At 32.5% G+C, this 27972-nt stretch overlaps 1 protein-coding gene across 1 annotated transcript in view; it reads right to left on the minus strand.

Moving 5' to 3' along the window:
• Window positions 1–26951, minus strand: part of Mct1 (Monocarboxylate transporter 1) — a 48745-nt gene extending 21794 nt beyond the window's left edge. Inside the window, exons 1-2 of the mRNA XM_073080859.1 lie at window positions 26804–26951; window positions 10418–10907 (exon numbers count right to left, since the gene is read on the minus strand). Of these exons, the coding sequence (XP_072936960.1) occupies window positions 10418–10565 (148 nt within the window). The 5' untranslated portion in view covers window positions 10566–10907; window positions 26804–26951. The remainder of the gene's footprint in view (window positions 1–10417; window positions 10908–26803) is intronic.
• Between the last annotated feature and the right edge of the window lie 1021 nt (window positions 26952–27972).

Raw genomic sequence — 27972 nt, forward strand, 5'->3', positions numbered from 1 at the left:
TTTAAAACGTTATATAAAACAATTTATGAATAGGACTCCTTATCTTGTTATCCAATTATAATAACTATGATAGATAGTTAAGTAGGTACCTAATAACTCTAATTACATTTCCCGGAAACATTTAATTCCATTGTAAATACGAATTTACTTATCATTTAACTTCCCGGCGTTCTACTGATAGTAGTGGATTTATTTATTTAGTCGGTTAGAACTAGATAAATCAGAACTAAATTATTCCATTAATTAAACATTGTAGTAGTAACTTATTATAATTTATGACGTATTAATGAAACGTCACGTTACTAATTCCTTCAACTGCGCGGTAAAACGGTCTATTTTTAGGGTACTGTACCCTTACCATGAGTTTTTAGAACATCCCACAATTTTACGTTACGTTTACTCAAACCATTATTATGTTCCGTTTGCTTCAGTAGACTAAGTAAACGTGACAATAAGTAAGTGCTCAAGTGACGATGAACTTTTTGTCTTCCTCACATGTTCGCCAAAAAGAGGGACTAAACATAAAGCGCCATTTTGTCAATTTAGAAATTTAATGTTAAGTTACTGACACTATAGTTCTGATACAATCCGCTAGAGGTGCTGATTGGAAATTGTATGGCAAATACGTAAACAAATACCAAAACAGTCATATTTGTCAAAACGTAAAAACTCATGGTAAGGGTACTGTACTCAAAGGCAGCTAACGGAACACTATAACTAAGGTTCCAATGTCTGTCCTTACACAGCACATACGTTATTGGAAGACATTTAAACATTTTACAGCGTGTTACTAATTTACCATAAAAAAATAACAAAACAAAAAAGTTAAAAAGCCTGACCTCTATTTTCTTCACAAGTAACCGTTTTTTCAGCGTATTTCAGCATTTCTGAAATTTATTTATTTATGCATTTAGATCTAAATAATAGCAATATATACAACTAGTTCTTTTATTTTTTATATTGATGTAGTATTAAATATTGCACGTTACGGAACCCTTCACATGGGAGTCCGTCCTACACATGGTCGATGTTTGATAAACCTCAGCGTGGGCGGGTGTACGGCGCCTGTACCGCCCCTCGTTTGCGCAATTTCTCGTGTGTACGCATGATATCACTTTCACACACTTTGTATTAATCATTACACACACAGGATTAACATCATCGTATTGTTTGGTTTAGAATGATAATGCGGTGAACGAGTTGTGCTTAAGTGGTTGTTTTGTTAAGAATAATTACGATTACTCAAATAAGGAAAATTGTCTGTAAATGAATGAACTAGATATTGCAACATAAAACTACTTGAGATTTATGAAGTAGGTGTGAAACAAGTAGGAAACTCACGATCCAATACAAAATATACTTAAGATACGTAAGGTTTTATACCCATGGGCTCCAGCAGGATTATTTTCAGGGAGGTGCAGGGGACCTACTACCATCTCTTAAAACAATATTAGTTTATTAATACATTGAAATTTCGTACCACGTCCTCGTTAAAGTAAGATCGTTTTTATAATATTACAATAAGCAGTTTTGTATGATGTCGGTCGAAATTATTAATTCTTTTTTTGCTGGAAATTTTATTTTACTTTATTTTTTTAAAGCAAAATATGACAATTGACTATATCGCTCGGGAGGAATAAAAAAACTGTTTTAAGGAGTTTGTGGTACGAAACAAAATGTTGTTGATTGAAATAAAACTTTCCTGAACTATGATGTTCTTTAAAAGATGGTGGTAGGCCCCCAGGGGCGTAGCGCGCACTATAGAAATGGTTTTATATAGATTATTTGGTCCTTTTTTTTTTTTTTGTTACGAGGGGGAAACCTTCAAAAGGTACCCTGTGCCGTAGGAGCGGCACGGGGTTATGTGGGATTCTTACCGCACTAAAACCCCCCCGGTGGCCGTCCTCTGCGCTGCGTAGAGGACTCCGGGATCTCCAGAGGAACGCAACCGGAGTCCTCTTAGCGCGTTGCCCCATCGGGCTCCTCCCAGGTGAGCGTGACGCTCGCCACACCGTCTGGTGTGCACAACGGTATGCGACCACACATACCGCCGTCCTTCCCGGGGTCGCTGTCCGGGCGGTTCGAGCTCCCACTCTTACGACCCGCAACCCCGGAAGCCCCTTTTAGTCGCCTCTTACGACAGGCAGGAGATACCGTAGCCCTATTCTGGTCCCGGAACTACAGGGACCAGATTATTTGGTCCTGGCGACTTTTATTTCGCTAATAACCATTTCAGAGATGTATTTTGCCTATCTACTTACTTTCCGTCGCCCATGCACCCTTATATATTCATTTTGGTTCGTTGCTTTTAACTGTTTATATTATAACTAGGTATCGCTTGTGTGCGCTCGCTGCTAAAGCAGCTCGCGGAACGGTTGTCTTCTTTAGTTTTGCGTGCAAAATTTTTTTACATTTTTTCCCCTATATTGAAGTTTTATTAATTCTGATTGGGGCTGTTTGGAAAAGATATGAGTTAATATTTGCAAAATACCAAGAATTTGGGTCGTGTTTTTTTTGTCTATAAGCCATACATTTTAAAGACATAATAAGGAGACAAAAGCTTGAAATATTACATACAAAAATAACTATTTATAAAATTGTTATTTCTTGTATGACAACACTAAAATATTTTTTTATCAAAATGTGCAGAATATTAGTACCTACAAACGCCTCATACATTCTAATGATATCAATAGAAGGCAACAGCTTGAAATATTGCATACAAAAATACATATATATGAAAATTATTATTTTTTATATGGCAACACTTAAATATTTTGTTACCAAAATGTGAAGTCTATTAGTACCTACAATCGCGTGATACATTATAACGTAGTCAAAAATTTACAACAGCTTGAAATATGGTATACAAAAATGCACTTGTATGAAAATTATTATTTCTTGTATGACAACACTAAAATATTTTTTTATCAAAATGTGCAGAATATTAGTAACTACAAACGCCTCATACATTCTAATGATATCAATAGAAGGCAACAGCTTGAAATATTGCATACAAAAATACATATATATGAAAATTATTATTTTTTATATGGCAACACTTAAATATTTTGTTACCAAAATGTGAAGTCTATTAGTACCTACAATCGCGTGATACATAATAACGTAGTCAAAAATTTACAACAGCTTGAAATATGGCATACAAAAATGCACTTGTATGAAAATTATTATTTTTTGTATGGCAACACTGAAATATTTTCTCACCAATTTATACAGTCTATAAGTACCATTAAACGCCTCATACAGAACACTGACGTTTAGTGACGCTGGGCATGGTGGTGGGGGTCTTTAAAGGGAGACAACAGCCCGAAACACCACGTACAAATATACAAATGTATGAAAATTATTATTTTTTGTATGGCCACACTAAAATATTTTTTTATCAAAATGTGCAGAATATTAGTACCTACAAACGCCTCATACATTCTAATGATATCAACAGAAGACAACAGCTTGAAATATTGCTTCCAAAAATACATATATATGAAAATTATTATTTTTTATATGGCAACACTTAAATATTTTGTTACCAAAATGTGAAGTCTATTAGTACCTACAATCGCGTGATACATTATAACGTAGTCAAAAATTTACAACAGCTTGAAATATGGCATACAAAAATGCACTTGTATGAAAATTATTATTTTTTGTATGGCAACACTGAAATATTTTCTCACCAATTTATACAGTCTATAAGTACCATTAAACGCCTCATACAGAACACTGACGTTTAGTGACGCTGGGCATGGTGGTGGGGGTCTTTAAAGGGAGACAACAGCCCGAAACACCACGTACAAAAATACAAATGTATGAAAATTATTATTTTTTGTATGGCAACACTAAAATATTTTTAATCAAAATGTGCACAATATTAGTACGTACAAACGCCTCATACATTCTAATGTTACCAATACAATACAACAGCTTGAAATATTACATACAAAAATACATATGTATGAAAATTAATATTTTTTGTATGGCAACACTAAAATATTTTTTTACCAAAATGTGCAGTCTATTAGTACATACAAACGCGTCATACATTATAACGTTGTCAAAAATTTACAACAGCTTGAAATGTGACATACAATAATGCACATGTATGAAAATTATTATTTTTTGTATGGCAACACTGAAATGTTGTTTTACACATTGGTACAGTCTATAAGTGCCATTAAGCGCCTCATACAAAAAAATGACGTCAAATGGCGGCAACAGCTTGAAATCTTCGATAATCCTGTAGAAAATGCATTTGTATGAAAACATTTTTTTTGTATATGGCAACATTGGATTTTCGATTTTTTACATAGGGTCCATTTAAATTAAAAAATATCTCCCTTACATTACTTATATGCTCTGTCCACGGTTTCCGCCCAAGGACTCAAAAAGTGAAAATCGTGAAAAAAAATTCTGTATCCCAGTGTTGCCAGTTGATTAAGATGAAAATGGTCAAATGTCATTATGGCACCCAAAAAAAATAGTTCTGTGAAAAAATTTCATTAAAAATATTTCTCCTTCTACTTTTTGCATTTTTGAATGGAAAGTTCCAAAAAATGTATGAACGATGAAAAAAAAACATTACCTGGCAACACTTCGAGCCGAGCTCCGTGACCGCCCAGTACAAAGCGACTCGCTCAAATGTTGCCAACCTCAAAATATTTCACTTCGAAAAATGCATTTTTTCGTACATTTTACAAAATGGCTGACACAAGGTGCGCCATCTGGTTTAAAAAAATAATATTGCCATATGATAAAATTGAGGATACACTCCGGCCAAGAAAACAAAAATGTCGAAAAAATATTAATAAAACCACCGCGCTACGACCCCACAAACACACCTCGAAAAATGAAAGATTTCAAAGTCAAATATCTCGGCGGCCATCTTGTTTTTCCAATTTTTTCTAATTTTATCATAACAGTCGTCCTACAATTAGCCGAAAATGACACCAATCTCAGGTAGGCGCCCAGAATAAAAAAAAAGTTGAAAATCGCAGGAGGGCCGCCATCTTGAATTTTGTATGTTTCCCATTTTTCCCATAACCACCATAATATACCGAAAAAATATCTCATACATTATTACTACCCCCCACCAATAGTTTAGGCTGGGCTACTCGATATGTCAAAAAAGTGAAAAAAAAAATCTAGCTCCCAGTGTTGCCAGTTAATTTGGATGAAAATGGTCAAATGTCATTACGACCCCCCTGACAAATACCCATGTAAAATATTTTCATTAAAAATATTTCTCCTTCTACTTTTTACATTTTTGAATGGAAAGTTCCAAAAAAAGTATGAACGAAGAAAAAAAATCTTAAACCTGGCAACACTTCAAGTCACGCTCCACAACCGCCCCATACAAGGCGATTCGCTGAAATGTTGCCAACCTCAAAATATTTCACTTCAAAAAATGCGATTTTTCATACATTTTACAAATTGCCTGACGAACGATCCGCCATCTGGTTAAAAAAATAAATAAATCCGATTTGGTAAAATTGAGCATATATCCGAGAAAAAAAACGAAAAAAATCAAAAAAATATTTAAAAAAACACATCAGTGCCACCCAGCGAACACACCTCGAAAAATGAAAATTTTCAAACTCAAGTATCTCGGCGGCCATCTTGTTTTTTTAAACTTTTTCTAATTTCATCGTATCAGTCACCCTCAAATTAGCCGGAAACGATACCGATCTTGGATAGGTGCAAAATAAAAAAAGAAGTTGCCCAATCCAGCTCGGCCGCCATCTTGAATTTTGAAAGTTTCAGATTTTTCCCATAGACACGGAGGCAAACAAAAAATTCCACTCATACATCAAACCCACCCCCCACCACTCCTTCAGGTCGAGGAAGTCGATTTTTCGTAAAACTGAAAAAAAATTCCTGCGGCCAGTGTTGCCAGTCGACATCGACGAAAATGGTCAAATGTCATTACGACAGCCAAAAAAAATATTCCAGTGAAAAATTTTCATCAAAAATATTTCTCCTTCTACTTTTCATATTTTTGAATGAAAAGTTTGAAAAATTGTAAGAGTGGGGAGAAAAAAACTCAAACCTGGCAACACCTCGGACCGAGCCCCACGACCGCCCCGAACAAAGCAAATCGCTCAAACGTTGCCAACCTCCGAATATTTCACTTCAAAAAATCCGATTTTTCATACATTTTACAAATCGCCTAACAGACGACCCGCCATCTTGTTGAAAAAAAAAATAAATCCGATTTGGCAAAATTGAGGATATATCCGAGAAATTTTTAAAAAATGGCAACAAAATATTAAAAATCCCAAGAGATACGACCTCCCAAAAACTCCTCGAAAATTGAAAAATTTCAAACTCAAATATCTCGGCGGCCATCTTGGTTTTTCATTTTTTTCCAATTTCATCGTAATGCCCACCCGAATATTATTCGAAAAAGAAACAAACATCAGCATAAAGTCAATAAATAAAAAAGTTAAAATTTTTAAATCGGCCGCCATCTTGAATCTATGGCATCTCATATTTTTCCCTTTGCCTCGGGGGGGAGAGGAGAAAACCCGCCATAGACAACAAAGTCGCTCCTAGACGGCATCATGGAGAACGGCATGTCAGTCAGTCAGTGGTAAGTTCAGGATTATATATTTATATATATATATATTATAATTCGCTCTTTATCTAATAAATATTCGTTGTATAATAACTTACGTCAAGTTTTCTACCGCACTGTTATTTTTGTAGCCAAAACGGTGAAGTTTGCTTCGATATAAGCTTGTCTAGACTTCCCTAAACCCTGACCTAGGGCAACTGAGTCTAGACATCATATCCGTGTTCGGAATGAGTTCGGGATTAAGAGCTTAAAATTTAAATGAAACATGTTAGACTGTATACCCTTACAGTGCTGCTTACAGTTAAGGATTTTAAAGGGTGTATTTTATTAGTCCATAAAAAAGTTTACGAGTGATTGCAAATTAAACAGACGTATCCCGAATTACAAACAGGAATGCGATGTAACATGAATGATGTAAATATTACACTTATTTAATCTACGTAGTCTTTATAATTTTTGTTTTCTACGCTTCTTTAAATGTAAATATGTCAGATACTATCTTTTAAATTGAACTCGCTATCGAAATATATCTCTTCAACATAAAAAACACCTCAGTGTTTTGTTAGGTGCGCTTAGGACATTAACTTTGTTATAAAATCCATTAATAAATGCAAAGAAGCGTCGACCTCGTTACCGAGCGGACGATATGCATATGCCGTGTACTGCACAGTCATTGCCGCTTGCTAATACGCCCACAGCCTAACAGATGCTTAAAATAATGAAAGAACTTCTTAAACCATAATTATCTATAGTTTTTTTAATAAATGAACAGAATTGTCGGCATTACTTATTCTTTTAAATGACTTACGAAAATTAAGTTTTCACATCACCCATTTTTTGTTACATCATAATTTCATTTTCTATATCACTTTCTACGGTAAAAAAGTGAGAATCTTATCGCGAATTAGAAGTCACTAAAGATAGATTCATATCATTAATATTAGAGACCTCCGTTTTTTGTATGCTGAAGACGTTCAATTTGTCATAAAAAAATATTAACAATTGCAAAGAAGCGTCGACCTCGTTACGGACGATATGCATATGCCGTGTACTTGCACAGTCATTGCCGCTTGTTAACGCCCACAGCATAACAGATGCTTAAAATAATGAAACAACGTTTTAAACCATAATATATGAATAATCAATACTCTTTTATTATAAAATGAACAGCATTGTCAGTATTCCTTATTCTTTAAACTGAGTTACGAAAATTAAGTCTTTTAATCATCCGTTATTTGCGTCTTAAATGATAATTTTATGTTCTGTGTTACTTTCTACAGTAGAAAAGTCAGAATCTAAACTCGAATTCGAACTCACTAAAGATAGATTCATATTATTAATATTAATTACCTCATTTTTTGGTATGCTGAAGACGTTAAATTTGTCATAAAAAACATTAATAATTGCAAAGAAGCGTCGACCTCGTTACCGAGCGGGCGATATGGATACGTCGTGTATCTAACAGATGCCTAAAATAATGAAAGAACTTCTTAAACCATAATTATCTATACTTGTTTGTTAATAAATGAACAGAGTCGTTAGTATTCCTTATTCTTTGAACCGTCGTACGAAAATTAAGTTTTCACATCACCCATTTTTTTGTTACATGATAACTTTATTTTCTGTATTACTTTCCATGGTAATAAATTTAATCTCGAATTCGAACAGTTCATAGTAAGACAGTTTCATATTATTAATATGAGATACCTTATTTTTTTGGTATGCTGAACACGTTAACATTGCAATAAAATAACATTATTATATTAAAAACATTAATAATTGCAAAGAAGTGGCGACCTCGTCTGGAGCGGGCATATGCTGTGTATGCATATGCTGTGTACTTGCACAGTCATTGCCGCTTAGTAATACGCCCACTTCCTAACAGATGTTTATCATAGTTATAAATATTATTGTATTATTAAAGAATGTCTTACACTGTATTTTATGTGTTAACCTCTTTATACATAAAGTGTTTTAAGTGTCGGCATTATTTATTCTTTAACCGAGTTGCAAAAATGAGGTTATCAAATCGCCCATTTTTATGTTACGCGATAATTCAGCAATGTTTCAACAGAGTGAGATGATTTGAAGCTTATAAATCAAGTGATATTACGTAAGACCTGGTTAATTAAAGATCTCTTTATTTAAAACTGGTGGAACTATATGCGTAACGAGCTTTTTCCCGCGGCTTCGCTCGCGTTACGAAGTAATATTTTCATCCCCTATTTTATCTCCTTGGGGATAGAATTGATCAAAATCCTTTCTTAGCGGATGTCTACGTCATAACATCTACCTGCATGCCAAATTTCAGCCCGATCCGTCCAGTGGTTTGGGCTCTGCGTTGATAGATCACTATGTCAGTCAGTCACCTTTGAGTTATATATATTTAGATTTAAATATGTGTACTAATAATCAGCGCAGGTATTAAATGATGTGTTCATTATTGTAATCTCATACAATTAAATGATTGTTGATGGGATCGCTGTGGTGATGTGGTGTTTTTATATTATTTGAAGTTCAGTATCCTCAAAATTTTAAACAGTACTGAGTATCGAAATATGTATTATGTTAATATTGACCTTCACGACTTAATATTTAAAAAATTATGCGACATGATAAGCGCTGTCTTGGTAAAGGGCTATCTATTTAAGTGGTGTATTGTATTTAAATGATTACATACTTATTTGTATTTTATAGGCTCATTGCCAGTATAGATCTTAGTCAACATTATGATAAATATACATAATTTTTTGCGGAGACGCGATGACCTCATTTCAGGGCGGGCGATATGCCGTGCACTTTGCACAGTCATTGCCATTTGCTAATACCCTACGGCCTGATGTTTACAAGTCATGACTTCTTATAAGAAAATAGTTATTTGTTTTCTGCTAGTAAGCTCGAGATAATGTTGTAAAACCCTTTTGCAATTTTTAAGAAATTTTACATTAGGGTTCTTATGTTAAATTCGGTGAACTGCGAGAGGTTGTTCACCTGGGCAGCGTATTGAAGCTTGTATTGAAATGTTTATTGTGTATCAAACTGTAGTAAGAATATGGCAAATGGCATTCCCATTTGCCATATTCTTACAATGGTGAAATGGTGAAATTATGGACATAAATATCGATATTAATGCAATTTCGATATATCGTTACCGTTGTTAGCGGTCATAACTATTGATGATAAGTAATTAAAAAGTCGAGTATTATGCGGAGTATTATGAGGATGATCCATGTGACAAGTGTATAAAGTGATTCCGGAGTAGTTTTAAAATTCACATGTGACAAGTGTATAAAGTGACTTCGGAGTAGTTTTAAAATTCATACGCACTCAAAAATATTCATACGCACTACTAAAAGTAATAAACCTAGTGCTAAAGAGCCGACGGATACTAGACCGCACGAGTAGGGGGCAGAATAGGTACTCATACTATCTACCAGATGTTTATATGCCTACAAGGCTTGCGGAATATTTTTACAATATATAAAGCACTTAATAAACATAATACATACGTACATTGATACATTAATTTGTATACAATATGTTGATTGCAATTTCAAGGATAACTGAGGGGACGTAGACGTCATTTAGATAACGTTTTGTTGTTGATGATAAATTAAAAATTATGTGATGCTACTTGAAATGTTTGACCACCAGATTGTGAAACAATGACAGTAATATATCGATAATAACTGCACTAACTTGTGTGTGATATAGTTTTAAAGATTCAGTAAAGTAAATGGCTGGAATAATAAACACCTATGTGAGCTGAAGAAAGTCTACAAACGGCAAGATCTAAGTGTAGGGACATAATAAAGCACTTACTGACTATGTGGATCATAAAGGAAGCGAAGACGACCATCCATCCCCACCCTCCGTCTGGCGAGGGCGGCGGACTCTCCGACCTCTCCCTCGGGACCTCCACGTGAGTCCCATTACCATTCTTCGCAATCTTCACTTCGCCGTGCGACATCTTCAGTAACTTTTGGCACTAACAGGCAGTAATAGACAGATCTTCCTTTGACTCAATATGAGCACATTGCAAATTTGTCTCCAAAATATAGGTATTGTCGAATTATTCGGCTATGTTTAGTGAATCTGTAAGCGAGGCACTTGGTTTATATACTAGCTACCGCCAATGGAAAAGTATTGGAAGCAGTCGTTGAGGAACGTTTGGAATTATTAGAAATTAATTTGCAAGTACAAGCGTCCGTGGCGTTCGCTCATTTCATCTCCCTATCTGCGGTTTAGCAGAACTTCTTTTCGCTTTGATATGCATTTTCTGAAGCTGTAGATCATGTTTGCAGTTTGTTACCTGGAACAAAAGTCAAAAAGTTAATAAATTCTAAGAAGCTAAGCGTGATTCGAGCTCCGTTGTTATGGGCAACTTGGTGTCACACGATACGGCAAGGCAAATTAATTTTATTGCAGGACATAATATTTATTGCTCGCCAGCTGAACATTTGTAGTTTTTGTGAAAGCATATAAAATCTGAGGACGTTAAAATACAGAAGCAGCATGTTTTCTCATAAAACAATGTATTGACATATGTGACAAATAGACTATGTCTCTTATTGATGTTTGGTGGCAATTCTATGTTTATAAAAATATAAAATGACGGTCTCGAAAATTGAAAGTGAAAATTGACCAAAATTTGAACGTATGTTGATTTTACATGAAGTATTATCATATGTACTCTCTGTCATTTGTCAAGAAATCATCAATTTGATCGAATGCTGTCATTGGAATATGTATATCGTTGATAACAACCGCCTTTCATAGATGATGAATATGATTTTTTGATAAGAAGAAAATGTATTCTGGGACTGTCGTTATCTAAAAAAGGAAAGTGTAAAAGGTCTCGTCTGCCAATTTTACGTGTGTAGGTATGAACATAAGTATGTAAATTCATCGCTATTTTCATCTTATATATAAAATTCTCGTGTCACAATGTCAGTTACCGTACTCCTCCGAAATGGCTTTACCGATTTTCACCAAATTTAATATGCATATTCAGTAGGTCTGAGAATCGGTTATCTATTTTTCATACCCCTAAGTGATAAGGGTTGTTCACCCTTAACATTTTTTATTTATATGGCGACACAACGTTTGCCGGGTCAGCTAGTATATTTATAAGTTTTTTTCTTGACCATAGATTAGTAAAGATTACTCACTCTTAACAAGAAAATGTACTCAGTTTTCAGAATTGAAACAGTTGCGTAAAAAAATTTTGCCACGTCTCCGTGCTAAAATGTCCCTAAAATATTTGAAATTATTATTATAAATTATTTAATTATTATGAAAATTACGCAGTATTAGTTATTTATTCGTAAATTTTCTCTAAAAATGTTTTTATTTGTCAAGAATTCAAAAAAAGAACTTACTATAATAAGCCATTTGCGGCTTCATTCAATTTCAAGGCGGCGAAGTATCTTTACTAATCTATGTTCTTGACAAAGAAGTGTAGATTGAAACCTGTTAACCTACGTTTTTTACAAGATTTTATTTAGTTTCACTTGTCCCGGTGTTTGTAATGAAATCTTGCAAGCTAAGCGTGTTAATGTAACACATTCACAATCATTGACAAACAAAAAAACATTTCAGGTGTTGTAATGATTTTTTTATTTGTTACCTAATACTACTTGTTACTAATTTGTTAGCAATGTAAAACGCCTTTATTTATAAAAAATGTGTCAGATAAAACACGCAAATATTTAATGCATCAGGTTTCAATCGTGTTTGGTAACATCCTGTGTTTCATTAGATACTTTTCTTATATATTCAGGTACAAATAAGTCGACCCTCGCCCATCGAACCGGTTTTTTGCTGTTTGAGTTAAACTCGTAAACAATAATTGTGATGAGAAGCTATTGCTACTACCGTGAATATTAACGCGAGTGGTATCCATCCATCGATAATTTATTCTAGTAACAGTTCGAGAGTAACCCAGGATCCAAGACAAACCTACATAGGGTTTATATGGATATCTTTCAATTGTAAACCAATGTATATTTTTATGGTATTAAATAAATAAAAAAAAATATCTTTTTATTTTATTAACAAGTAATAAAACCTTGTTTTTAAAAAGTTTTTTCTCTTTTGATTGAATTAATCTACACTTCTTTGCCTGTTTAGTCTTAGTTTATTTAAAACATCATACAGTACACTAAAGGTTAATAGTTTTAACCGGGTTCCCGCGCATTCGATCGGAGTTTACTGGCTCTGCAATTAGGCTGTAATTTAAATTCTTGTAATGCTTTTGTAGAGGTTAACGTATGTAGGTAAGGGACAATCCACTACATAATTGACTCAAATAACGTAATAAAGAATGCGAGTATCTACATTCAGAATGTAACTTACTTTGATAAGAAATATGAAATACGTGATGGGACTTTTGTGGTTTCACTTTCGTGGTTTTGAAGGTGGTAGAACTCTTTGTGGTTCGACTCCGGCGGCACCACCGCCGCAACTATTCTACCTAATAACAGCAGTGTTAGGCGCTGCTGTGTTCCGTTTTGAAGGGTGTAGTAAGGGAGACAGACTTTTCCGAGGCGTTCCAGCTTAGTCCTCAGGCGCGGCGCATCTGTGGCCGACCTCAGGTAGGAATATCTAATCCTATCTGGGGTTGATTACAGATGTCCATAGGCGGTAGTAGCCACTTACCATCAGGTGGACTGCATGCTCGTCTACTACTCCTATGTTATATAAAAAAAACACACAAACATAGATGTGGTGGTGGTGCCGCCAGAGTTAAACCATGGAGGGTTCTACCACCTTCTAAATGTTTTTATAGCAAGTTGAATGTTCCTTTTGAAAGTTAAATTTTAGTAAGTTTATACAAGTTCTAAGTCCCTACGTTTTAAATGCAAATGTACTGTATTTATACAATGTTTATATAGATAAAACTGGAGTATTATACCTGTACGTCGTTTGAAAGACATTTGACTATTTTATACACAAAAATACAGACTTAGTTTTATTACAGGTCTTTATGTACCTAGACGTAGCATTTATATTATTGAGAGTAGCTTACCCTTTATATTATTATAAAGAAATAAAAAAATATATGCACGGATACTATTAGATCTAAAAAGAGTAGTATGAATATAACCAAAATGATTAAGAAATCTTGAAAATGGAGCAAGCATCCATTATTATCTACCAAAGATCTTAACAAAAGATCTAAATATTTACTTCATACTACAGAATGTCAAATTTCGATCTTTAGTAGACAAAATATGGATAGATTGAATATTAATAACGGCTGTACTGTGAGTCATATCATAGTTATTTTATGAAATACTAGACAAAACTTACAAATTTGTTTACACTCATTATTTTAACTTTGCCGCAAGTATTTTTCTCATTGTTATCGTGTTATTTTATTTCTTACGTAATAAATAACTGACGATCAAAACTGTGGCATTACGTAGTTCTATTATGACATGTTATTGTTATCTGTGGTAGCGATAAAGGGTCATATGTTAATTTAATATTTACAGCACTCGATAAACAATAAGTAGTGTAAAGAAATGTTCATATTCCTAAGGTCAGTTTCGGAGAAGTAAATGTAAGGACCTATATTCGTTATAGCATTTACAATGAAGCATTGATCTATAAATATAAAGATCCGCCACAAGCGGGCAAAACTTGAGACATACAAAATACGGCAAGTGGTGTAAAACGACTTCAGCCAAGTCCAGTCGCTCTCGCGCGGCGTAGTAATACACACGAATGTCACGGAACACGTTGAACGTCATTATTTTGAATTTAAAGCCTCAAAATGCCTTCTTGTGCAATGCGTAAATGCAAAAATTATGCTCGAAAAAGAAACAAACTTCATGGAATCACCTATCACACGTAAATGAAGAGAAATTATTAAATTTCGTTTATTTTTCGTGTTCGATCCGCCATGATTACGTGAGTAACCAGAAAGAGACAAAGTATGTTTTTGTCAATGAAAGTGATAAAGACGCAAAATGCATGGTCATAGATCAACAGAACAGAAGTGACATTTTATTGAATCTGACGATGTTCATATGTCGTATGTTATAGTTTAAGATCCCACTGCTTAATTTTTATATTAGTGTGTTTTTAGTCAAAATATAACATTTTATGGTTTATTTTAATAAAATAAAATCGATATATGGGAAATTCTGTATCCTAATCTTTAAATTTCCTTCGATACCTGTGGTAAATAATAAAAAATATTACCATAAAATTTATATAGGATAGTATACGGTATTTTAAAATTTCTTTAATTGAATAAATATTTCAATCATTAAGGTCGTATTTCTTCCTTAACCTAAACATAATTTAATAAATAATCTTTGTATAGCCAGAAATTAATCCTCAAAAAGACCACGGTAAAATTAGAATCTTATATATAAAATTCTCATGTCACAATGTTAGTTACTGTACCTACTCCTGCGAAACGGCTTTACTGATTTTCACCAAAATTTATATGCATATTCAGTAAGTCTGAGAATTAGCTACTATCTATTTTTCATATCTCTTAAGTGATAAGGGTTGTTCACCCTTAACATTTTTTTTATTTATATGGCAACACAATGTTTGCTGGGTCAGCTAGTACATTTATAAAATTTACACAACTTTGCAATTAATGGTCGTGTGTAAAATAAAACTGATAATAATAAACATAGATTAGTAAAGATACTTCGCCGCCTTGAAATTGAAATAAGCCACAAACGGCTTAATAGTAAGTTCTTTTTTTGAATTCTTGACAAATAAAAACATTTTTAGAGAAAATATACGAATAAATAACTAATACTGCGTAATTTACATAATAAATAAATAATTATTTCAAATATTTTAGAGACATTTTAGCACGGAGACGTGGCAAAACTTTTTTACAGAACTATTTCAATTCTCAAAACTGGGTACATTTTGCTTGTTAGGAGTGAGTAATATTTACTAATCTATGATAATAAATATAAACTATTTTTAAATCATATATTTTAAACCAGTCGATACATCTGTATAGATACATTCTTTCAAATTATATTTTTATTTAATAATTATTTATTTAGTTAAACTGTACTATAACATTTCTACGTAAACGACGTACTAAAACTATTATCGACAGTTTTGGACATTTTTTACCTTCTGTTCCATTATTTCATTGTCTTTGACAAGCATGCGGATCAATGGGATAGCCACCATACGTCCCGTTTTTAACGGGACAGTCCCTTTTTCCGATGCTTCGTGCCGTTGTCTCCGAAATGAACCGTTGCCATTGTCAATTAAGTAACAGTATATAGTATAATTATGAAAAAAAACATGGAGTGCTCCATTTACCAGTTTTGTAAAAAGCGCCCCACATTTTTTCCACAATTATACTATTTACTGTTCCTTAAATGATTCATAGATTGAAAATTATTTTCTACTTTTTAGTTAATTTTATCATAAAAGCGTGTTTTTTAGTATTTAACTATATTTTTTCAAGTAAAAAGTATTTGACTTAAAAAAATCGATGTCCCGTTTTGACTGAAGTAATCATTGGTCACTATATTCCATGGTCAATATTTACGTCTGCGTAGACTTGAAACGCAAGGTCAAACACTAGTTGTCTTTTTTTATCACATTGTTCTAATAGCTCTGTCCCTTATAGAACATTTGTCTATGTAGTAAAGGTAAGTAAAATAAAAAACGTGCATGTGTGCTATCAAAGCAGTTTCGCTCAAGTTTTCTCTTAAGTTAGCGGGCGTATAACGTGTCTAGTATAAAATGTCATTGCAATGAAGTCTGCGATTAAATCTTTATTATACCTATTGCAATTTAGTTTGAAAAATATTTTATACAGGTTGCTCGAAATAAAGATATTTACAGTAAATATAGTTTTATATATCTTGCTCACATTTATGAAATTTAAATTTGACATTTTTACTACCAAATATACAATAATATGAGAATTTATATCGAAACGAGATACGATCTTAACAATATTTTAGTGTAAGGTTATTTATGAATTTTTAGGAAAAATAATAATGTTCTGAAAATATTACCTACTCAATGAGTTAAACCTATTACTCAGGATCCCCAGACCTAGACCCATATCCAGACCCATACCCAGAGAATTAAATTACAAAGAGAGCTCGATTATTTTCAACCTAGAAATATAAACTAAAACATGTGTCTAAAATTGTAAACGAGGAAGTATAAGTGTTTTTCAATAAATGTCCTACTAACTAGGTAGATATTGATGACCTATTTCAGTTCACCGACATTTAATTTTTGATTTTCGTTCATAAAATGAATGATTACTAAATTGGTCAATGACCGCTGACTTCACTGACCTCTCTGACATAATAAGTTGAATTGCATGCCGCTGTAGCTGTCGCAGCGGAGACCTCAATCTTTAATTCGTGTAACACACTCCACGTTATCTGTAATTAGAAATTAAACGAACTTACCTAAGTGAAGTTCCAATTTCAATTGTACGAACTGCATAGTCTCGAAATGATAATGTTGACATGTAGTACACCGCCAGTCGTCAGCCTTGTGTCACGTATATTCAGAGCTAAAAACCTCGAATTCAAATAATTTAAGACAATATCCAACCTACTTATAGCGCCCCCTACCGGTAAATGTCATTAAGTTTAGAGATCCTGGGGTCAAGATGTAAGTTCATTAGCTCGATTATTTTACAACATAGATGATATTATGGGTAATACTTATCGTATATAAGTATGGGTGGGTGGGTTATAATATCATTTCGAGACTATGCAGTTCGTACAATTGAAATTGGAACTTCACTTAGGTAAGTTCGTTTAATTTCTAATTGTACTTCACTGCATAGTCTCTTCAATGATAATGTTGACATGTAGATGTTTAGAGATTTGTAAAATAACGAGCCTATTAAACAAAATACAAAAACATTTAAATTCTATTATTTTTAAAATTCCTAATTTTATATATCTATTTAAATATTAATTACAGTTATCAAGTATACGTTTGATGTAACGTCTCTACTACAAAATTGAACTTAGATCTGATCCATTCAGCTATCCTTCTAAGAGGGTCTTAACTGACACTCATATGTTTAGACGTCAGCGTAGCAGCGTGGTAATGCGTGCTCTCTAATGGTATGTATTGTAAAAAATGATATATCAATGCCATCATCCTCCGTGGTTGATAAAATCTAGAAACTGTTGTCTGGGAGGTCACTGTATTATAAGATTACATAAAAGAAATAAACTTATTCTTGTAACTCTCAAGTGTTACTAGGCCTATCTAGGTAATTTTATTAAGGATGTGCTGGACAAATACTATGATTACTATGAAATAATGGTAATACTAGATTGTTTGAACACTGGTTATAGTAAGGTTTAAATTCATGTGGCAATTTAATATACAATATCTTCCGCCAAGCAATTTGGTTAATATACAATAATGTTATTATTATGTTTATGTATACTTTTTAGAAGTCTCGACTCAGATGTAGGCGAATCGGTAGTAATAATGGCATTCACGGGCTTACACCCGGGCGAACGTCATAAGATATACGATATCTATTGTTTTTATATATTACTTATATATATATATATTACTTATATATTATTATTGTTTTTTTTTTTTTTTTTTTTTCTTTTTACTATATGAGTAATTACAATAACCAAAAAAAAGTAAATAGTATTTTTTCTTCATCTCCACTAAATAATATATAATATTTTACACTTAACTCGCTTAAAATATTTATACATCAGATGTAACTATCCCAAGTAATAGCATACTTGGGAAATGGAGGATAGAAAACCTAAATATGCATTTTAAGAACAAAAATAATTCTAGATATATATATATATATATATATATATATATATATATAAAAATGAAAAGAATATTGTAACCAGTCTACAGATAGATCTAGTTATTTACACTGTTTAGGCCAAAATATTATAAGCACCAGCATCACGTTTTCATTATTGCGTCTAACATTGCTTGTAGAGCAACAAAATCTTGAGATTCGTGTATAGAAACGAAACGCTCCTCGAGGAAGCGAGTAACATACAGGGTAAAGCGTTGACGAAAAACAAATGGATTTAGATCTTTTTTTTTTTTTTTTTTTTTTTTTTTTAAATTCATATGAGACCCAAAATGCAACCCTTCCAAAATGAAAGGTTTATTTATTTTTTTTTTTTTTTTAATACTATTTTTTAGGACTGTCTGGACCAGTCTGGTACTACCACAAACTCCCCAACCGTTCAGAGATAATCTTTAACAACAATTTTTTTATTAGAAATAAAATGAATATTTCCATTTAAATAGTATAACCTTAGTCATGACATGTAAGTCATACTTCTTGTAGGTTTCCTAGTAAATAAATCTATTTAAAAACCTTCAAAGTGTTAATTCGCAATGTATAATCTTGATTTAGTGATAGCAAATTCATTCTGAAATTATTGAATGTATTAGGGAAATAAAAACATTTTTTGGGTATTCAATAAATCCAATATGTGCCTTGATATTACGGTTAAATGTGGGTATTAAACACCATGCTGTTTCTATATGAAATAAATGTGGAGTTGCCTACACGTATTAGGGTTTCACCGTGTTGAAGATGATTATTGAAAAAATATCTTTAAGCACAAGTAACGCTGCATTTAACTTTAAATAGTTGATCGGATTTGTCATTTAAATCAAATAACAAAAATACCGAGAATAATGACCATATGTTACATAACTGATTGTGTCCCGATAATAAAAATAATATGACAACTACCACCTGTAATTATATCTATCTGTAAGAGGGATAGTATTTTGATAAACATTATTAAAATTGTTATATATATATACATATCTTTGCATTTATTATAATTTTTATTTTTTAATATTATTATTATATATATATATATATATATATATATATATATATATATATATATATTTTTTTTTTTTTTTTTTTTATTTCTTTTTATTTCACCCTTGTGTTGATTTTTAATCTTTTATCTAATGGTAAAGCAATTTGATTTTTTATTTATTTATTGCTTGTATAATACAACCTTAACAGTTGTATTATTTCCAATTATCAAACTATCTTTTAAGTAACCAATAAATCCTAAAGAATGATATAGCTTATTATGTCTATGATCCTAAATTACTAAGTGTCGTTATTGTTCCTTGTCCATTATTATGACATTTCAAATAGGAACTATGTTATATAAATATATAACTGACACAATGTCCCTAGATCTTAATCAGTTATGTATGGTCTTGTATCTTTTAAAAGGTTAGTAAAAACATAAATATAGTGTTCTGCTCAAACCAAAGGAAAGAACTTGAAATGCATAGAATTTCCATTTAACCATAGACATGTAAACACTGTTTAAGGTAATCATGAATTAGTATCCAAATATGCTTCCTTGAAAACAATAGTAAGTAGTGAGTGGAATGCCAGGCTTTATTTAAAGCTCAAGATTAAGACCAAGATATTCAATATAAACCAACATCACCATCATCAGGTGTTGGTAAAGTAAAAATATTGTAAAAAGTTGGTTAAGAGTAAACAATATGTTATCACTGATGTGAGAAGTCTTTCTACACACATACCGAGTATATTTTGAAAAAATCTTCATTCCTTGAGAATAATGAGTTTAAGTGTTTATACAAATAGACTCTTAAAGCTAACCACTTGCAAAGCTTGGGTCAATAGTTATTTGTTACAACTGGTCTTTAAAATTATAATTATAATCGACCACATTATTAACCACTCACCTAAAAATCTGTTGTGATTGAAGATTTATTCCAAAGGAAACTTCGATCAAGCCTTTCTGTGACACAGGTATTTGTGCATGAGGCTTGTTGTAAGTCAGATAATGACCCTATTTGGTATGAGTATCTCAAACTTTTGGATGAAGTTTATCATAGGATGAAGTGTAAATATCTTCGTTATATTTGTTATTATAAAATATTGTACTATATATATATATATGAATTGAACAATCATTGTTTCTTAAACCATTTTGCCGATCATTTGTTCCAGTACTTGTACTATGAAATTTCTTCTTATTATTTATTATACATATTAAATGACCAGCACCAGTAATAAGATAATTGATAGCAAATTATCTTTATAAAGGCAAATAATTTAAAATTATTAAGACACAATCATGTCAAATGCTCGAGAGCAGTAAGCATTCGCCTGATGTGGCATGGCTTTTGACTCTTTACAGCTACAATAGTAACTGCGACTTGTGCAAAGTCTAATCATGTGTTATCCGTCCCACAGTTTCCTAGAGGCTAGTGTTCTTCCTTTAAACTATTTTTTCCTTTAGTCTATCTATCACCATCTAGATAGATAGATAGTTCCTTTAGTAAATTACTCTTTAATATGCTGATCTACCTAGATACCAAATTCTTATGAATGGTTAAACCAAATTTAGGTTCTTCTAGAGGACAATAGGATATAAATTGTCATCTCTATATCCTGTATCATGGTACATTATTAATCTGAATGATTCTTCAATAAAATGTTCATTCATTAAAATCATTACATCCACTCGATGGTAATAGTTGTGTCTATCTACTGATTATTAGTATTTTGTTATATAGGTTATTTACCCAATGTAAAGGACATAATACCCTATTAGAATGGGTGAATATCTGTTGTATCCGTCTACTTAATAGTAGTATCTTGTTATAGTTGTTATATAGGTAAATATCCAATATGTAAGGGTCCCTTATTTGAACGGATGAATATCCATTAGGTATATTCTACTCAATAGTAGATTATTTTATGTGAGTAAATACTCAATATAAACAGGTTAGTACCCATGAACGGGGCTAAATAGCACCCTATTTCTTGTAATGTAGGTAAATATCCAATATGTAAGGGTCATAACCTTATTTGAACGGGTGAATACCCATTAGGTATATTCTACTCAATAGTAGATTCTTTTATGTGAGTAAATACTCAGTATAAACGGATTAGTACCCATGCACGGGGCTAAATAGCACCCTATTTCTATGTTCATAGCTTTATATAAGCGAGATTTATATAAGGATTTAAATAAGCGAGATCACCTAAATAGGTGACAAGCTTAGTTAATGAACATAAGACGTCAAATTCCTTGCTACAGAACAATATGGTAATCTAAAAAACCTTTGCTTGGAAAAATATATATGTAAAAATTTACCTTGTCATTCCTCATTAATACATAAGAGTATCATCTTATCTTTAATAAATGAAAATAATACATTTTCAATTTGCGACGGCATTCGTAATGGCCGCCTAGTACAAGTCTTCAGAATAATTCCGTCAAAATTCTTTATTTTCCATTGTAACTTTTCTGCACAATATATCACACCTACGTCTTTTATAAATGATTAATTGAAATATTTGTTATAAATTAACAATTTTTACGATAAATTACTTATTTTATTTCTTATTTTGAAAAATCATAAATGTACACAGGCTGCACGAAAAACGATAATGACATTTACCGGTAGGGGGCGCTATAAGTAGGTTGGATATTGTCTTAAATTATTTGAATTCGAGGTTTTTAGCTCTGAATATACGTGACACAAGGCTGACGACTGGCGGTGTACTACATGTCAACATTATCATTGAAGAGACTATGCAGTGAAGTACAATTAGTTCTTCACACGCTAAACGGTTGTAACATATATGGGTATGTTTATGTATCATACATTTCCATATAACAAAATTCGTTTTTGTGAAAAAAGTTGGTACTTATTTGGTCACGTAACCTACGGGACGGTATACGGAACGAGGGAATCCTGTCAAGAATGAAATTCACCAACTTTCATTCTAAAATTAAACTCTTTGTGAACCCATTAATGTCTGCTGTGAACGGGTTTCCCCTAAGGCGAGGAAGGTTTAAGCCAAAGTCCACCACGTTGAGCAGGAGAGAATAGTGTATTTCACACACATTTGGGAAGTATTAAAAAACCTTTCGGGTGTTTAGGTATCCTTAGGATTTCCGAGGCCTTAAAGCAAGGGACCATTAATTCTGTATTTAAAAAAATGTGTGTGTTTGGTATGCGAACCTCGGACTCTCCGATTCAAACCTAGGGCAGGCTATCACTGCTCTTTATTATTAAAAACATAATACTGTGTTAAGCCGCCTGTTTCAAATTGTGCGACTATTTAACAGTTCACAGCTAGTTAGTTCATATTAGTGTTATAAATACTTTATTGATTAAAGGGGGCGTTCTCTGGCACGTTATCAAGTTCGACCTTTACGCCAATTTAATATGAAAATACTTTAACTAAGGCATTTATTATTATTATAAGTCATCGTCAACCCATTACTGTCCTACTGGGCACGGCTCTCCTCTCAGAATGAGAAGGATTAGGCTATAGTCGACCGCGCTGACCAAGTGCGTATTGGTACACTTCACATACGTTTGAGGACTTTGTTAACTTAATATAAGTACATATAACGATATATTGGGCAGTGATAGTTTAGTGGTTGGGACTTGGCTAAAACTGGAGTCCCAGGGTCAAATCTCAGGCACAACAGATTTTTATAAAATCTGCCTGGCGACAAGAACGCGCCGAATGAAACTCTGTTGCCCAATTATTAGTAATCATGAGTCGTCGATGGCTCCTACGCATTACATGTCTTGTGGTTTAGGTATATACATAGTTATAAATATAGTAACATTGCACATTATATTAACAATGCCTTTACAATACTTGCAACTGATAAATAATTGTGTTTATAGTCTATTATTCTATTATTATTAATGTATTTCATATTGCTGTAATTTTATGTACTGGTTGAAACATACCATAATTAATGATAGGTTTAAAAAATATATACCTATTTCTTTTATTAAAAAGTTATTGTTGTAAACAGTAAGATTATTTTTCGAATTGAATATGGTATGAATGGTTACTATGGAAAATTATAATATATGTGGTTATACCGGGAATTAAGTGTAATGTAAATAAGAATAGGTATGTATAGTTTGACCTAGGAGGTACCACCGTCACACCTATTTCTAACAAGAAGCAGTTCCTGTATTTCGATGCGTGTGCAAGCTCAGTTATATAGAATACCTGTTCTCTATAGTTTGTTTCTTTAATGTTATGAAAAAATATATTTTTCAAAGGTAAATACATACTCCTGCCCTAAATAATTTGTGATTATAGTATCAGACAATATAAAACAATAAAAGTATTTGCTACCAATTATTTGTTATCACCTGATAAGCTTTGTAATCTGAGGAGATTTATCATTATTTACATACTACTAAATTTGCAATCTGTGTTTAATTTTGTTAGCAACTGTTGATAAAAGATAGCTAAGTAGATTAAAAGACGGAACTCGTGTTGGGTATAGCACGAAGGGTGTGGTACATCAGCTTAGAGCATTCTGATTTAGTCTACAGAAGTAGTCCATAGTTCCAAATCCGAGGACATACAAGGATTTTTCTAAGTAAGGTTCATATTATTTCAAATTCATTCTCACTTGAATTACCGGTGAAGGAAAACTTCGTGAAGGGACATCCGCGCTTAATTTGAGTTCTTTAAAAAAAGTACTCAAAAAAGTGTGAAATCTTCTACCCCGCAATTGGCCATAGTGACAGTGGGAGGGACAGTGGTCTAAACCCCGTCACCGAGGAAACCTGTCCCCATGGAACACTAATTTCTAGATGACACTACTTCGATAACGAATAAAACGTAACAGCTCTTAAACAGCTGTTCGAAATTGTCGAGTAGTTTCATTATTTTCGGTGTCCACGTGAATCGTAAATGATTTTACACGCGTCCCAAGCGTCCCACCAAATAACGAATCGTTTTGTAAACGGGCCAGTGACTCAGCCGTCAAACGCACTACACTGACATCAATTGTGACTTTTGTACAGTAATGGAATGCGAACGTAACTACAGACCGGCAAACTTTACTGTGCGGGGCAGGAGCGCTGGCCATATAATGTCCTAAGAAGTAATAATTAATAAGTTATGTATGTCAGATCGCCGAGCCTCGCGTCTGACCGATATGGAAATGCCAGATGGCGTTCCTTCATAGTGCACCAACTGCTTTCGGTTCCAACAAAAAAACACACAAGAAAACAATAAATTCGGTGCCGATGGATTTACAAGTCGACACGCCATCAACGTCAATTGTCAACTCCCTCTCAAAAACGAAACAATAATAATAATAGTTCTTATAACAAAAAGGCGACACTTGCAACACCATCCGGAGTTACCCGCTCCAAAAATATAGTCTACTAAAATAATTGTCAATGGAAATCATAAAATAAGATTAAATAGCTTCAATTCAATATTAACTAAAATTAATTGAAAATAATAGCTCGCGCTGTTATGTATATAATAATGTAGTAGTAGTAATGTAACAAAATTAGAAATAAATTGTATATACCTATTATTTAACTATCTTTGTGATTATTAACTTATAGACATTCTCGAATTATTAAAAAATAAACGTAGATTTTCAAATAACATGAAAGCGTTTAACAGTACAAATTTAAATAATGTTAGGTATAATATACTTTACGATTATACATATTATTCCTAAGAAGTGGAATATTTTTAAATTTTTAAATAATCAACAACATTGAAAGGTAATCAACATTTAAAATATTATTAAGAATATCTAATAATAATATCGAAAAATTATTCATTTCATTGATGAATAAAATTAGGTCTAGTTTTTAGGTCGTAATTTTATTAAATTAACGTAGTACTTAAAACGTGAAAAATTGCTCATGAAGCTGAAAAACTACTGTTTTCGAAAACCGTTACACGCACATAAATGTTTTTCGGACTATATATATAGGCGTATCAGCAAAAATAGTAAAATTGACGTACCGAATAGTATGCGATTTCATAGTGAATATTAATAATTGCACATGTCGCAATTATATTTCAAATTTAACTTAGAATATTAGTCAAAATTGAGATTTTTATAAATAACACATCGATAACATTATTTTCACATGGACTTCAGATGCAATACCCAGACGAGCTGTTAAGAATAATTTTATAGTTATGCAAACATGTAACTTAATAGTGATATCTTACTCGAATTAATCAAATGACAGTTTTAAGCATCGGTGTACTAATTTTTATACACGTTATCGATACGATACTCAATGACAGTTGTTTTGTTTTGTTATTTAACATATTGAAATACTATCTTTTCTAATACTCTAAATACTACTGACATTTAACTAATTACACCAAACATTAAAAAATGTGATTATGCCCACAATTTAAAACATGAAAACATATTGTTTAGTAGCACGCAGAAAATAAAATAAAATATTATACATGACTTTAAAATAATGATACAAAAGAGTAATACAAATTTACTAATACTATTAACAGGTAAACTTTGAAATACACAAGCTATAAAGTGTCCGCGCCAAAATTACATATTAACACTTAGTCGTAGACATGATAAACAGAAAACACTTGCTAACGCGAATGAAAACAAAGAAACACTTTGTAATGTATTTTCTATAGTACCAACCGATGTTAATGGACTATAATGAATTATTTTGTAACTGTTGTTGTATCGTTATCAAGTTGTTCGTGTTTATATATTCGTAATTATGCATGAAACTATTAATTTATTGTTTTAATGCGAGATGCATTATTGTTTTAATGCATCTCGCATTAAAACAATAAATTAACACTTAAGTCATACATGATAAACAGAAATCCTCTTGTTTTCATTCATCAAAACAAAGAAACACTTCGTACTGTATTTTTTGTTATAGTACCTACGATATTTCGTAATAAATTTAAAATAAGAACCCGCTTCAGTGGTAACTGTAATGGTCTGTTATTAAGAGTGATTCGGGTTTGATCCCGGTCTCGATAGACAACTGAATGATATTTTTTAAAATATATAAAACCCAAAAACAATGGAAATTTTATCAGAGTTATTTTATGAAAATATCTAAGTAGCTTGCAGCTCATCTGGTCACTGCCGCTTATCAGTAACTCACACCACGGAGAACGAGTCTTTAGGTCCATCACAAACGCGTTTGTAGGTACCATTGAGGACTAAGTTAGTTCACCGCATATTATCTATCGTATTAGTATCTACCACATCCTATAATCAAGAACACAGGATATGTACCACTGATATAAGCCAAAAATAAATCCCGTGGTGGTAGTCGAACCACAAAAAGTTTTACCCACCAAAGTTTTAATTAATTAAATATAAAACAATTAAATAAAACACCTACCTTTTTATTTCAAGTACGTAATAAACAATTCACATATATTTAAAACAATTATAATACGAACACTGGGTAGCGATGTTTACGTAAAAACTGAATGAGTGCGCAATCACGTTCACTCGCGCGCGCTCCTCACTGACAACTGAGTGCTGACAACAAAAATAGCGGGAAACGAAGCATGCATCGGATAAAGATATCGAAAGAATAAAGACCTTTGTTCAACTAAGTGCATAATTAAGACTGATTACGAAACTTGCACTCAAAATTTCTTTTTCAGGTCGTTATCACCGAAATCTTTACACTCAAAAAATTTGATTGGTTCGTGTTGGGGTACGTAAATAGTTCCGGAGTTGGAATGAACGATAATAAAGGCAGAAATAGTACGCCTAGTATTTCATGGTCAATGGTAAAATTAGCGAAACGATTATTTTTGGTTTCACGCTATGTATTTAGCAGCTACAGGATTAGGATTATGGTTACATTTAGGTGACACAGAAGTGACGGCTAAATACAGTGCTTGTTACTAAATAGTACATTACAATACGAGGACGAAAAATTTTTTTCTGACAAGTGTGATTTTGCAGGCCGAGCCGCAGGCGAGGACTGCAATCACACGAGTCAGAAAAACATTTTTCGTCCGCGTGTTGTATAAAATTTTATATTACATTTAGTTATTAGTGATATAAAATAATTTTCATACATTATGTGCCTTTAAAGCTACACAAGATAATTCTTGTTAAAACATTTATTCTGAGAAGTATTTTTTAATATGTACCACCTCATAATTTTTAAGTTTTTACTTTGCAATGTCAGGTATGCTGTTAAGCGTGTATGTAAAAAAATCTATACATATAAATAAAATTGGAGTGTCTGTTTTTAATATTGAAATAACCGCTTTTTATTACATGCGTATGAATATATATACGGTACATACACCAAAATAACATTTTTTACAATTTTTCGTCTGTCTGTCTGTTTGTTCTGGCTAATCTCTGAAATGGCTGAACCGATTTTAACGGGACTTTTATTAGCATGTAGCTGATGTAATAAGGAGTAACTTAGGCTTCTTATATTTTAGAACTAGAATAACGCGGGTGAAACCGCGGGGCACAGCTAGTACTTAATATAAAATTGTAATTTGGAATTAGTGATTTTTGAAAACCTATATTTACGAG

This window comes from Epargyreus clarus, unplaced genomic scaffold, assembly GCF_041222505.1.
Source record: "Epargyreus clarus isolate Ecla_fem2 unplaced genomic scaffold, WU_Ecla_fem_2.2 ptg000015l, whole genome shotgun sequence".
Lineage (NCBI taxonomy): Eukaryota > Metazoa > Arthropoda > Insecta > Lepidoptera > Hesperiidae > Epargyreus > Epargyreus clarus.